Source organism: Lingula anatina, chromosome 10 (assembly GCF_051362555.1).
Source record: "Lingula anatina isolate TDL-2025a chromosome 10, LinAna3.0, whole genome shotgun sequence".
Taxonomy (NCBI): Eukaryota; Metazoa; Brachiopoda; class Lingulata; order Lingulida; family Lingulidae; genus Lingula; species Lingula anatina.
Genome location: NC_141776.1, coordinates 19,061,263 through 19,076,127, shown reverse-complemented (window position 1 = coordinate 19,076,127; position 14,865 = coordinate 19,061,263). Strand labels below are relative to the sequence as shown.

Here is a 14,865-nt window from a genome sequence, read left to right as displayed (position 1 = left end):
TGGAACCCCCGATACTATACAAAGAAGGTAAAAAAACATACAAAAAACTGTGAGAAGAGAGCAGCCGGGTGACCAGGTGACAAGGAGAGCTGAAGAAAAGATACATTATTATACATGCACTTTATTTTAAAAAAATAATGAAAAATGATGATGGAATATTGAGCTCAAACTGAGAGGTTTCCGCATATCCATCATCTTTGATTACAGGTTCTTTCACAAGGTTTCTTTGGTGGGTAATGTTAAGAATGTAGTAAAAATTAAACCATATAAAATATAAAAGAATCAAATAAATTCTAAAATACTTATATCAAATTTTTACATTTATTAAAAAAGAATATGGGTTTGACCAACCCCTAAGTCATACAAATATGAACAGAAAAAGAGAAGAATTAATAATTATCATCAAAATAGTCTTTTTCATAAAGATCTGGCAAATTCTGATAAATATTACATAGGTGTAATACCCAAGTAATGTCAAGTCATACCAACTCTCTAATCCTTTCAAAAAGACAACAACAACAATATAAATAATGATAATAAATAACACACAGAAGCTATGTCATAAGATAAAAACAAGCTGCAATGAGTTCTTATTGGGATAACATAACCTAACATTACATAGAAAAATCTCTAAAATCAAAAGTCTTTGGTTGCAATTTGCTTTGAACATAATGATTAAATGAAGCTGACATTTGGCATTAATTAAAAGGTGATAGACACCCCCTTTAAGATATGTCACAAAAGGCTTCACACCAATAATTTCCATCCTCTGTCTTAAATATGTTTCAGACTCTGCTAATAGTTTACACCTTCCTAACCCATTCTACTTCAAGTCATGTTTCCACTTCACATTTTTAAGTAAAATAATCAAGTAACATTTTCCTGTCCTAAACCAATAACCACTCAGGCCCGTAGACAGGGAGGGGTTCGGGGGGTTCGAAAGAACCACCCTTTTTGTCAGGAAAAGGTCTAATCTGAGTAAATTTTGTTTTATGTGCACTAAGAAATCATTGTAAAAAGTCCACTTTTTCGGAAAAAGATTCCCCCCTTTTGAAACTGTTGGCTAAGGGCCTGCCACTACACATTTAACTCTACTGTCCACTTCCAGGTACCACATTATAAGGGCAGTGGACACACTCTGGGGGTGCATTCCCAACGACAATGTCGCTCTGCAAAGATCGATCCAACTCCGCAGGGGCCCTGGTTGAATGCAATCATGGCGGCATGGTATAATGTGTTAATCTGATTGCATTCAGCGAGAGTCCCTCCTGTGTTGGATCGATCTACATGGAACAATAGTTTTATTGGGAATTAGCCCGAAAGTGTGTTACTGTTAGCAGGAGCTGATGTGATCGTATCTGTAAACATGACTGCTAATTTCAAATCAAAATCATAAAAGTTTACATAAGTGGTTATAACTACTAAGTTTTTGGTATGTCCATTTTGCTACATCTTAACTGTATAGTGAGGCTGAGATTTTTTTCAGTATATATACCATTAAGTCAACTAGTTCACAGTGAGTGTCTTATTCAAATCACTATATTGAAACCATACATCTTGAGAAAAAAATACTAATTGTTCATCCCATTTTAAACTTATGTAAGACACAGTACAAATAAATATATATAAATCAACATAATTTGACAACTCTTGTGAGAGGATAGGCAGGGATCCAAAAACAACTTATTCGGTTTATATTGAAGCAAAAATAAAAAACATGCCAGAATCTTCTTTTTGATTGAAAATAAATATTATCTTTTTAATCACAAGAAGTGCATTATCAGCCTATAGTACCATGACCCAAGAGTTTTGTACCCCATTTTTGGAAATAACATTTGACCACACCCTTCTTTTTCAAGGAAAAATATTCCATTGCTTTAATCCTATAATTTTTTCAAATCAAAAACAGATTTGTCTCAAGATTTCAGCTTACAATTATCCAAAATACAGAAACCGAGGAGGTACATGATTAGAATATTGCTGGAAAACAAAAATAAGTGCCATAAAAACTTTAATTTCACATGAATCATCTTTTCTAACATTAACACAGTATCACAGGAATTAATAACAAGTGAAAGTATATTTAACATCAGAAGTGCTATAAGTGGACAGCTCTCCCTGAAATGCTGCATAGATTTCTATTCAATAGAAAATCATTGTGAATCACTGCGTAACCTGCTCTTCTCGAGTGAGACTTGTACACCAACAATGTGGAAATATTCAAACAAAACTCAAAACGCCTTCCACGGGGCACCAAACTCGTCATAGCAGGCCACCCAAGAAAAACTGTTTTTATCATCCATTACTGTAATCTCATGTTAAACTGGTCAGTGCCCAGTACCCTGGATGTCAGTGTTTCAGATTAAGTTGTTCAAAAGTCCTCATATTTAATGACATTTACACATTAAGTAAATAGAAGTTAAAGCAGTGCACCCAATGCCCCTCGCATTGAGCAGCCCTGGTTAAGTCAGTTATTAAACATTGTCTGTGCTTCGATTGAATCCGCCATTGTTTTGTTGTGTTTGCTTCTGTTTCACTCCGAACACTAAAACATATTTGATCTAGCAGTGTGAAGAAGCAAAGAGAGGTTTTGTATTCGTTGAGTGCGCCTCTTTGTCAGACATCAAAATAAATGGATGCTGAAATAGAGTCATTTGCCAATGAGTTATTACAGCTGCACAATGGGGAAGCTTTAAGACACACAAATATGGATGTGGTATCGGCAATCTGAACAATAGGCGACTGGAGATCACTTTGTGTTCAACACAATCGCATCATAATGCTCCTGCTTCACACAACCACCTTGAAAATACGCAAACAAAAGAGAGCAAATTATACGCCTTGCTATTCTTCATTTCCTAAGTGACGTTAATACTGAATACCCTTAACGATTGATAAATACCATAGCTTGAGAAAGTACGGAATAGTGATTTTTTTCACCGTTCAATCAATCCTAGGGCGCCAAGAGCTTGCTAGTTAACTGGCGGACAGTTGATTAAACTTCGATTACTGATATTGCAACAATGCTCCTTTTGTTCCACAAACATAAACAATTAATCAAACTGATAACAATCTAAGGTTTTATTGCAGCTCTGGTTATTAAAGAACACATGGATTATCGTTTTTGTGTGCATTGTTTTGCCAATACTATTTGACTGGGCTACCGATCTTTGCGTGTTTTTCTCATGCTTTAACGAGCACGGTGCCCGAAAAACATTCACAATTAACAATAAGGTTACATATCTGGGGGGAGTCACTAAAGTGTTTTGATTTGTTGGTCTTTTAAATTGTAACAAACACAATTCTATAATTAATTCCTTCTCTCGTAATGTGGAAAATCATAAATAATATTACTTCAAGCAGCAATTCACACCCCTGGGTAATGTTTTCTCATTAACTTCAAACTTCCATTACATAAAATACAATCATGAAAGAATTTATCAGTGGCACAATCCACTTCCATTCAAGCTTCACTCCCCATAGAAAGTGACTATAGATAGCCAACAAAATATTGTCACTTACCCAGACCTTAATCACTGACTGAAGAAACCAAGAACATCACTAACCATGCCACTATGTCTTGAGTTTTTTCAACATGAAGCCCACAACATAATTAAACCTTCATCTTCACCCCTCCCCCTTCTTCACCACTGCCAAGGAGGTACCATGATGGTTTTGTCTCACATTAACAAAAAAATAAAAATAAAAATAAAGGACATATCTTAATAAAATGTTCAGGATAGATCAGAAATGAGCTAACCAAGAAACCATTATAATTTGTTGGTGATCTACTGATTAATTAATTAAGAAGAAGAAGGAGGACTGAAATCTGCACTGCATGATTGCTTTTCTGCTTTACAACAGAATCGGGTGACACATGAAAATATTGGAGGAACTTATACTAAAAACTGATTAGCACACACACCCATGCACCCACCCATACACACACACACACACACAAACACACACACACACACACACACACACACACACAGGTGCAGTTTGGGTTGGCAACACCTTGAAGGCATGACCCTCACTTTTAAACTCCTTGTTCCAAACTGCTCTTAGCTTCCTTAAAGCCTCCCAAATCTGTGTGCCTTCCATCCTATCAACTGCTGATAAACCTCTCTTGATCGATGATCACAAGGCCAGACTGTTTGTAGTGTATTAAACATAGATTAGGGGGCTTGGTAAGTTTATTACTTTGTGAAAGGAGGACCTGAGCTGTTCTGTTACCTTACTTCTGTCACAAGGAGAATGTGTCATAGCAAGGGGAAAGTTGACTGTATTGGAGAGGGGAGAATTTTGTGATATGCCTCAACCAGGGCCTTTTGGCTAAGTCACACAGGGCCCCCAATTTCTCTGGTGAGGATGATGAAGAGGAGAATGTGAAACTACAAGGACACTGTTACTAATTCTCAGTGAGTGGCCCCATGATTTAACACCTGTGGTGGCCCTTATCTCCGAGGAGGGATATTTATGTGTACGTCATGTCAAGGAGGATATCTCTTGTCTTCTAGCGAGCACCTGCGTTGTTGACTCGGAGCACATTCGCTACTGATATCTTTATCACGGCCTCAATAGAGAATTGACATTAAATTCAATAACTGTTGACACAGGAAGAAAGGGGATGTGTACATCTTAGGTGCGGTATCATTCCTCAAGACACTTGTTGGTAGCCACTGCAAAGATGCTGCGAGGACATTAAAAAGATGTCTAAAGTTATACAAATAATTCAATTGAATAATTCAGAGGTATTCACATCTTCAGAAGATTTTTTTCCTGTGCTATCTTTACATGTAGTTTTGTGAATTGGGAAGGAGTTCTTTAAGGCAAAGTAGGGTGCTCACTTTGAAGTTGTTATCCCACTGAGGAGACATTTTGATCTTAAATGATGAAACACCAATTTGAGCTAATTTTGTACAACATGAAATAATCACTGACAGTAATCAAATCTGTGGGTTGGGTGGTAATACATAAAATCTTTTCTATGATTTGGCTTGTTAAATATTAGGGAATGTCATTCACTATATTTCCACATTGCTCTAAGTTGGTGAAGGAGGCAAGGGGGGGAGAGGTTATAATAAAGGATGGTCACTGTTGATTGTTTTCTTATGGAGAAAAAACTGAATTTCACGAGAAGTTGATCAAGATACATTTCCTTGCTGGTGATAAATAAAGAAATAAATAGGCAGTTAACGATATGTAAAATGAAAAGTTTATATCATCATCATTATCAATGGAAAAAATTCCCACAAAAAACAATATTCTTTAATTTCACATGCAAAAATAAAAGAAAGTCTCAAAATCATATGACAAAAACATCCATATACAGGTGTGTGTGGAGAGGGGGGTGGAGGGGTGGAGGGGGGGAGGGGGTTTCTACCTGAAGGTGTCACTGGACAAAGACAGTCAATCCAGAAAGCCATAGATGATGACACTTTAACCTGAAGCTACCCCTTCGAAATTTCTAGCTACAAGCTTTAATGTGAAGGGTTTTACAAGAGTGAGTGTCGCAGTGGGAATAGTCCATTGAAAGACTGACTCTACACCAACTTACACAATCCCCAATTGACACTCCATCACCTTAGCCTCTTCATCACTGACACCTACAAGACATTAAGAAAACAGACACTTTGTCAATAGGAGGCTCTAATAGAGCTGACACTTTGTTCACACCAGTTGTATACGCTTGCCAATGAAAGAATATGTCAACAGCTGCATCCTGTCTTGAGTGATAGGAACTATCTTATCTAGCCACTTCACGTTCTCCTTGGGTCTCCACATTGCTGGAAAATAAATAGTACCTACGTTAAAGTGTGTGCGTTCCGTGCATGTGCACACGCATGCATGAGTTTGCATGATATAAAAAAAATCTTACTTTCAAATTGAAATGACTTCTGAAATATATATTTGCTGAGAGATGATGACTTAATGTAATGGCATATTTATTTATTTTTTTTTTTTTACTTCATATCTAAATTGCTTGAACTTTCTACAGGGCTCTTGAACTTCTTCACATTTATGATTTAAAAATTAGTTTTGTATGCCCATCTGTGTGTGTGTGTGTGTGTGTGTGTGTGCGCGTGCGTGCATGCATACGTGTGTGTGTGTGTGTGTGTGTGTGTGTGCGTGTGTGTGTGTGACAACAACGTACCCTTCCCAAAATTGACATTTTAGGTTAATTGATAGTGCTGATATAAGTCAAAACTCAATTTTTTACCCGTTGTACTTGCTCTTTTGATAACATTCTCGGCAGGTGAGGGTGTACCTGAAAAGTATGAACACACACTTTGTTCATCATGGACACTATGACATTGCACGCACATGCAAGCACGTGCTTGTTCATTACAGTACAGCACATCTTAAAGTTATATTACAGATTATAATTATAATACTGTTATATATTATTAATGATTTTTCTGTTTCAACTTGTACTTCCTTGTTCTGCACCAGGTTACAACTACAATACACCTAAAAACTTCTAAACAATTGAAAATAAAACATGAAAGGTATAAATGAGTTCAGTGCCATTAATGTATGCATAATAATTGGTATTAGTACCAGTATACTATTTCATTAAAGATGTAGTAGATGAACCTTTTGTATCAAAGTAAATTGAGATCTGTAACAGCTTTATGCTGTTCATCTTATTTATGCCACTGAATTATTATAACTGAAAGAAAAATCAACAGTCACTATTTCAAAATACTGGTGCTACTGAAAATTCAATGGTAGCATGTAATTTTTTTAATGTTTTAAATTACATTATGAACCTTTGTCAAACAAATTGAAACAAAAGACTGCTTTTTGGCAATTATTCTTATCAATGTTTAATAATTTAAATGTCTTCTTTTCATGAATAATAAATTGAATGTTGCCTTTGTCAAAAACAAATACCCAGTATCAAGCTTACATAATCAGTATAAATGTGGCAATTATAGCTAAGAGCTTTCAAACAAAACAGATTCATTGTGTTGCATAAGTCACTCATTCAGAAGATGGCTCGAAAGTTTTGGAATACATTTTGGGTCGATGTCATACATATTTCTTTTTGATAATAGCTAATTAAAAATCATGACAAATCTCAAAAAAGAAAAAACAGAATAAAAAAATTGAACAAAGGGCACATGCAATACAATTAACTACCGTGAACTTAGAGGTTTTCTACCATATATTAGTATAAATAAGCCTGGGATTTACATACAATAAGCAACCAGCACATGTACACAAAAATTCTTAGTGAATAATTATCAATAATGGAAACAGCTCATTCAAATGGTTTGAAAACAAAATTTTATTTATTCCATACATTTCTTAATATCATGTAAAATTATACAAGCTTAAGAGTGTGAAAAAACAGCATAGTGTGTGTGTGTTTTATTTGCGAAAACACATGACTTTGGTTTCAGACTAACTACTTAGGTATTACTTTGAACTTAAGTTGTCTTAATTTTGGGCCTAAAAGTTTAAGCCAATTTCCAGATTCTTTTGTAAAACAAGTACCTGCTTTCTGCATTTAAACCTAAAACTTTTCATCGTTAAAATGATGAGAACAGGCCTCAGGTAAAAGAGGCCATGCACACTTAACACACACCCTTTCTCACTGGTCAAAAGGGAGGTTCTTTCCACTCCACCATACCCACTTCCCCCACCTCTAAATTTTAAATCAACTGTAATGGTAAGGGTTTTGTCTGAGGTGATTGAAAGGAAAAGAACTCAGTGTGTCACAATAAGAAAATGGATAGAAATATTTAGAAAGGGAAAATCTTAAGGGTGAAATTTGTTAGGTCATTAGATGACTTTTTCCATCTTTTTTTGTTTTTTTTTTCTTTTTTTCTTTTTTTTTTTTTTTTGCAAATTAATATGAAACTACAGAAGAATTCAGCATTCATAAAAGGGGAAAAAAGAGATGGAACCCATTAAAGATATTAAAAGCTATTCTGCATGGAATCTCATGCTACCTTATCACCCGGGAGGTCTATTAATTGAATGAAGAAAAAAAAACCCATACAAATTTTTACACCAGAAGCGTTCTAATTATCATGGCGACATTTGCACACTGTTATGTCCACTGAGATCGACCTGTAAAATAATACACATGTATAAACATGCAAACGGAGCAGAACACGTTCTCCAGTCCGTTTCATGCATGACATTACTGTGTAAAGATCACGGTCTGTCAATGTCGCAAATGTAGTAGAGACAACGTAGAACGCAGGAAGAGAGCTGTGGTAACAGCGCAAGGAGTTCCTTCCTTAAGAATTGTAACAAAAACGCAGGTCGTATTAAGTCAACAGTGCCTGGATACACAAGAGGCGGTCTAAGTGAGCCGCCATTGTCTGAAGCTAGGACGACCTGGATGCCAGTTTCTTTGGGTTAATTGTTTAATGAAAAGATAGAAAACTCTATGATTTGTGAGCAAATTGTGACTGATATAATACAAATAACAAAGAGCATGGCATTGTTGTTATGTGCGTCATGTCTTCTTACATTGATTTAATCTAAAAAAGGATTTGTGATATTGAATTTATCCTATGTTTCCTATTCATCCATTTTTTTACTTTGATTTGGAAAAAAATATGGATTTATCTAAGCTATTATCTAAAAAACAGAGAAATAAATTACATTTCAGGCATCCAACTGGACATTTTCCATGTAAACTGTGGCATAGACAGAAATAAAACCTCCAACTTTACAACTATGAGTATATTAGTATGTGTTTTTTATTACAAATCATTAAAATGTGCCCCTAAAGGAATTAAATCAATCCATTGTTTCCAACATTTTCTGAGGAAAGTGGTTTGTGTGTGCGTGTGTGTGCGTAGGAAAGAAGGGCATGGCTCAATCCAATCACAAAGCTCAATCCAAATGCTTTAAGCTGCAAGAATAAAATTAAATAGTACCGATGTATTCATACAGATATCAAAACTATAGATATCAAACATTCTCCTGAATCTTATTAAACTTAAACCAACATGTTGATTATAGATTTGCAAATATACTGCTTTAATGGCACCTAGATGACTTTGACTTTGAGAATTAGCAACATGCTAATCAGTTCCGAAAAACAGGATGAACAAACAAATTTTCAGTCCCACAGAGAAATTAATGTGAAGTCAATCTAGACCAACTTTACAACTGTGAGTATAGTTACTGTAGTATTTTTTAGACAAATTTATCAGTAAAATGTACCCCTACAAGATTTAATGCAATCCACTGTTTCCCACATTTTCAGGGGAAAGTGATGTGTGTGTGTGTGTGTGTGTGTGTGTGTGCATGTGTGTGTGTGTGTGTATGCATGTGTGTGTGTTTGTGCAGTTGGAAGTGGTAAAGAAGAAGCTCAATCCAACTACTTTAAGCTGTGAAAAATAAAGAGTTTTCTTATATACATGCAGATGTCAAAACTGCAGATATCAAACATTCTTCTTGTTCAACTTGAACCAACATGTTGATTATAGACTTGCAAATATACTGCTTTAATGGCACCTAGATGACTTTGACTTTGAGAATTAGCAACTTGCTAAACAGTTCTGAGAAACAGGATGAACAAACAGAGAATTTAATGTGAAGTCAGAAGGCAATCTAGAGCAACTAAATTGAAAAAAAAAAGTTTTTATCAAGCAACTTTAAAAGTAAGAGTTCTTAACTATAAATTATGACTATCAAATATAGAAAAGAAAATTGCCATCAACCAGCAATGTAAAAGCTACCACAGCTTGCAGGCAGGGCAGGGGGTGTGACAGAAACTTAGCAAAATGCACCTTGCAATGGCTACAGAAGGTTGTCACTGAATCTATCAATATTTCTGTGATTTTTCTCATGAAAGGGATAAAAGGGTGGAATTTACATAAAAAAGACCCCGCCATTCCCCTAAATTAATAGCTACAGGCCTGCACCATGCCTGTACAATATATTTAACATGACTTAATTTAATAATAATAATAATAATAATAATAATAATAATAATAATAATAATAATAATAGAAGTGGTAGTAGAAATAACAAATAAGTAGTAGTAAAAGTAGTCATAAAAATTATAATAATCAGCATATCCTAACATTTAACCCACGAAAATAGGTTTTCGAGTGAAAGTTTTGGCAAGGGCATAAATGCTAAGCATTACTATTCATAATGATAAATTGCGTGGGCATATTTATACTATTTTGTGGTTACAAGTGAGGCCAAGTAGGTCACAGAAGTAAGTACTCCAACACAGGTGTAGGCCTTGGGTGGAATCATTTGACTATCAAGACCTCAAGTAATTTTAGAACTTGTACCATTTACCGAACTCAACAGTTCAAATCAAAACACATTAATCGTCTGCGACCTGCTCATATTAGTCCTAGTAGTGGGAGTTAATTATCTGAATAATGAGCAAAGTTCCACTCACTGATCTCTCTCTGTGTCAACAGAAGAGCTTAACTTCAGTATGTATCAATATTTCCGATTCCTAAGTCTGCTACACCGCTACTTTGCTATTTTATTTTAATATACACACGTGTGCCCTGAGTTTAAACACCGTTTTATTCAGATATATACAATATTCTGTATTCAAAGCTAATGTTAATAGAACCCAATCATTTTTACCTTGCACTGACAGCGTTCAAGTACTTAGCTGTTGACATGTTCACGATTAACTCGTTGGATTTATCGATTTGTTAAGCATTCATGTTTAAAACTAAGACACTTCAACTCCATGTTGATTACTTGTGCATATATTGACCAATGAAATTCTACCTAAGGCTTCAATGGACAGCCAATTAGATCGAACCTCACATCGATCTCACCTGGCGGAGCTGTTTAGTAGGCTTTGATTGGATGAACAGCTGTGACTTCCGGAGGTGCGCGACACTTGCAAATACAGGTACACATAAAGGCACTTTGAAGTTTTCCGCTTAGACAGAGAGGAACTTAGTCGGGGCGAGGAAAGCACGCAACTTGTACGAACGTCGAACTTCGACGGATTTTACATCAGTCAGTAGCAGTAGACTTATATAATATCCCATAGACAACGAGAGCTTATCTCAAAGCTCGAAGATATATTTATTGTGAGTATTATTAGTATTATTTACACTTGAAGAACTTGACAGTAACTTTGGAACAAGTTAGCACAGCAGTGAAGTTAACTGCACAGTGTGTCACAGTTGTAAACTGAGGAACTTTGTCATGATGTCAAAATCACCCGATCACGTAAAGCGGCCCATGAATGCGTTCATGGTTTGGTCGCGAGGGCAGAGGAGAAAAATGGCCCAAGAAAATCCCAAAATGCACAATTCCGAGATTTCAAAAAGACTTGGAGCCGAATGGAAATTACTATCAGAAGACGAGAAACGTCCGTTCATTGATGAAGCCAAACGCCTGAGGGCTCTACACATGAAGGAACACCCAGACTACAAGTACCGACCGAGACGCAAGCCAAAATCACTTCTGAAGAAGGATAAGTATGCTTTCCCAATCCCCATGATCACTGGCATGAACGGGCTGCACGCCGGCTTTCCTCCCTCCTCTCAGAGTTTCACGGCAGCTGGTTACACATCACAATCAGAGGCTCTCTCGGCCAGCGAGAAGATGCGTGCCTACTTCAGCGGACCTGTCGCCGCCGCCAACCCGGGCGTCCCCGCCTCCTACTACCCCTCCGTACACTACGACCCCGCAGCCCTGAGTAAGCTGGACTCCGCCGCCGCGATCCGTGCCTCAGATGTGATGACCAACCCCTACACGACGTACACGACGGCCAGTGCCTTCAGTGCGGCAGCGGCGGCCCAGGCGGCTGCCTTCGCGGCCCCTCCCGCTGCACACACCCATTCCCCACCCACGGGGCTGTACGGACAATATATGCTCCCTCCTGCTTATCTCCCCTCGCAGGAACTACATAGACTCCCCACGTACGTTTTCCCCGGCGCTGCGGCCGTCAAAGCCGAGGATCACTACAGGCATCTTACTGGGGCAGTGGTATAGTGTACCATTCATAACACACACCGTCGCCTAATTCCAGCAGGTGCCCGCCTGTTTAAAATCTCATATCATACAAACTACATGCCAGCCTGGACTATGGATTTACTTACTTTACTCACTCATTGCATACCTAACTTACATATAAACAGTGCCACCAGAGCCGGCCGGGTATCTTATCTCGTCGTAGCCGTAGCCAAGCCAAGCCAAACTCTTGCAGTAAACTGCGAAGATTTCGTCGCGTGAGTTGACTCACCGCCTTGACAAGGGTCGTGCTGGGTTCTAAACCCACTTCATCCGACCCGTTAAATGTAGGGATCCATAGACATAGTAGGGTCAGTTAAGATGTGAGCGAGAGAGAGAGAAAGAGTGAGTGAGAGAGAGGTATTCAGGCATAGTCTTATAAAAATGCAGAGATACTCTGTGTGTCTTATTTGTGTTACTGTACAGAAATTATGTTATATTCTGATAAAGCTAGAGATATGTTCAGTTTTTCCCTCGTTTTCATTAAATGTGTTCACTACATAAGAAATTTAAGATAACGTGTTTTCTGGTTTAAATATTTGTGTATTAATAGTACCTTGCCGGTAGTAGGTGAATTAGACCATTTCTTATTTTTCTTTTTGCCATAATGATTCGGATAAAATTTGGAGAACTTTTATTTAGAAGATCGCGTTTTCCTCTTGAGTAGGATTTATGGTGTTTTATTATTATTTAAATTTTGTCCGCCCTGTTACAAGAATTATTTTAACAGCTAGCTATTTCGTTAGAGTCGAGCACAGAATCTAGGCTCAGGATGGAAATACTCATACATGAATATATGCTCCTAAGCATTAATCTTATTTTTGTTCTTCTGACATTTTCTGTGATATATTTTTGAAAACGGCTCACGTAATTTGCACTAATATCCCTTGTAAGAGAGCGAGAGAGATATATAGAGAGAAAGAGCAAGGGAGGAAAACCACAAAAGGCACCGGTGTGTCAAGGTAGTGTATATTATTAGACGGGGGGCTCAGGTATTGCAGTGTCTGCTAACTCGTCAACCTGTTTAACGTGTGTTTACTACAAAAGACGTGTCAGTTCAGATGATTATCTGCGCTACTTGCCGTAATTGCCGGGCAGCCAATTGTTAGGGAGAGCATACCTGTCATTCAAGTTCTATTGTAAAAATTCATTAGGGTTTCTTAAATTAAAATAGAAGCATTTATGATCGTGGTAACAGTATGTTATTTACGTTGGAAGTTATTTATATTGTAATTTTTTCACAATAGTAATGTCTTGGATGTTTTGTGTAGTGGAATTGAATGCATTCTCCGTTGAAAAGTGCGATTTTAAATGTACTTATGGGTTGTCATTCATACCATGTTTTCTAAAATTGGAATGGGCTATTCAAAATGTGAATACTTACAATTTAAAGACATAACATTGTTATTTAGAGAGAGAAATGTGGCTAGCCCACAGAAGCGTGCAGTTTTATCGTCCTTCTTAATAGCACACTGTATCTGGATCATGTTGATAAGATAATCCAGTGTTGTTTTGTAGTAGAAATTAAAATTCTCTCACCCGCTTGCTGATTTAAGATTGGAACTGAGAAGTAGGTAGAATCAACCCTTGCAACAGGCAGTGGTATCTTGGAAGGAGCAGATGTGTTAATTCTAGGTGAAAATGATCGCTGTGATTTGCCGGCGTGGTACTCCTTGCGTGTTAATATCAACTGAAATAGACATTGTAATATAATGCTTTGTTGATTTCCTGTCAATTTCAGCGGAAACTGACACTGTAATTGAACAGCTTGTTAGATCAGGTGCGCATGTCGCAGTAGATTTCATCATATGCCCTGTGACAAGTTTTTTTTCTTTCTTTTTTATTTGAGGAATATTTTTATGAGATTTTAAGGAGCAGGTTTTGTTGTGATTTCATTTTTTTAATTTTTGGTGTAAAGCAGTCTATTATTATTTAGGTCGGTTGTGAGACTTAAGATTGTGCGGATATTCAGTTATATATTTTCGCCCAACCTTTAATTTACCTATTATTATTATTATTTCCCGACAAACCCTCCTCAGTTTGACAGGGTGATGTGTTATTTTTAATTTGACCACTTACATTGATTTAATCATGTGAGAGTGCAGTTAATTTTTGTTACTATTATTATAATAATACGTTTTATTTTTCTTTCTTACACACGAAAATTTCGTAGTGCATTTAGAGTTCAGTTGACCTGTATGCATTTTGTGTACAAATATCAAGAGATCATGACTTTGGTTATTTTACGTAAAACTTTTGTAACTGTTTTCCAGTGTATTGGTATTTATTATTATTATTATTATTATTTTGAGAAACACAGTCTGTGCAAGGTGAAGTCATCTGTGTGAGAAAAGAAATCGACGACGTGAGGTCGTTTCTCTTATATTTGTTGTTGAGAGTATTTTGGACGAAGTAAACAATTTTAAATGATGTAAGATGTTTGTTCAATCTTTTGGTAATCATGTGTCCCTTATATTTATTGTTAACACTGCGTGGCATATAAATATTTTTGGAGGGGAACTGTAAGGAAGACGCAAAGATGAAGTGGAGCATCAAAAATGGGGTATGGGGTGAAATGACGATGACATTTTCCTTTACTTTGTTCAATATTTGCAGGAGAAAAAAACTAACGTCAAAGTCAATAGCAGGAACACCAAATACTCACACGTGGTGAGTTTAAAGTCGATCTTACTGGGGAGGGTATTAACATGATAAAACGACCTGGATATCCCGTGTTTTCTTACCTGTCCATACGATGTGATAGTCCTCAGATACAAGGGACAAGTTAAGGTGTTCAATATAGCTCGAAGTTGACCCAATCTTTATCGTCACTTTACCTGCCGGGCTCAGTTATCGCGGGTCTTGGATTCTTCAGTGTATAAACCG

The 14,865-nt window shown here is 36.8% G+C and overlaps 1 protein-coding gene and 1 long non-coding RNA gene across 2 annotated transcripts; one reads left to right on the top strand and one right to left on the bottom strand.

Annotated features, from left to right (window-relative positions):
* Nucleotides 1-299: 299 nt before the first annotated feature.
* On the bottom strand, nucleotides 300-10,734 carry LOC106166922 (uncharacterized). Its single transcript, XR_001238866.2, has 3 exons — nucleotides 10,591-10,734; nucleotides 6,224-6,271; nucleotides 300-5,789 (listed from the first exon to the last, which is right to left on the bottom strand). It is a non-coding gene; the product is annotated as an uncharacterized LOC106166922 (long non-coding RNA).
* A 146-nt stretch (nucleotides 10,735-10,880) lies between these two features.
* LOC106166946 (transcription factor SOX-14) lies at nucleotides 10,881-14,409 on the top strand. The gene has a single exon (XM_013545609.3). It carries the CDS (start codon nucleotides 11,170-11,172, stop codon nucleotides 11,959-11,961), a length of 792 nt encoding a protein of 263 aa, XP_013401063.1. The 5' UTR covers nucleotides 10,881-11,169; the 3' UTR covers nucleotides 11,962-14,409.
* The last annotated feature ends 456 nt before the right edge of the window (nucleotides 14,410-14,865 follow it).

Coding starts and splice junctions, on each gene's coding strand:
- LOC106166946 (XM_013545609.3), top strand. CDS start 11,170: ATGATGTCAAAATCACCCGATCACGTAAAGCGGCCCATGAATGCGTTC.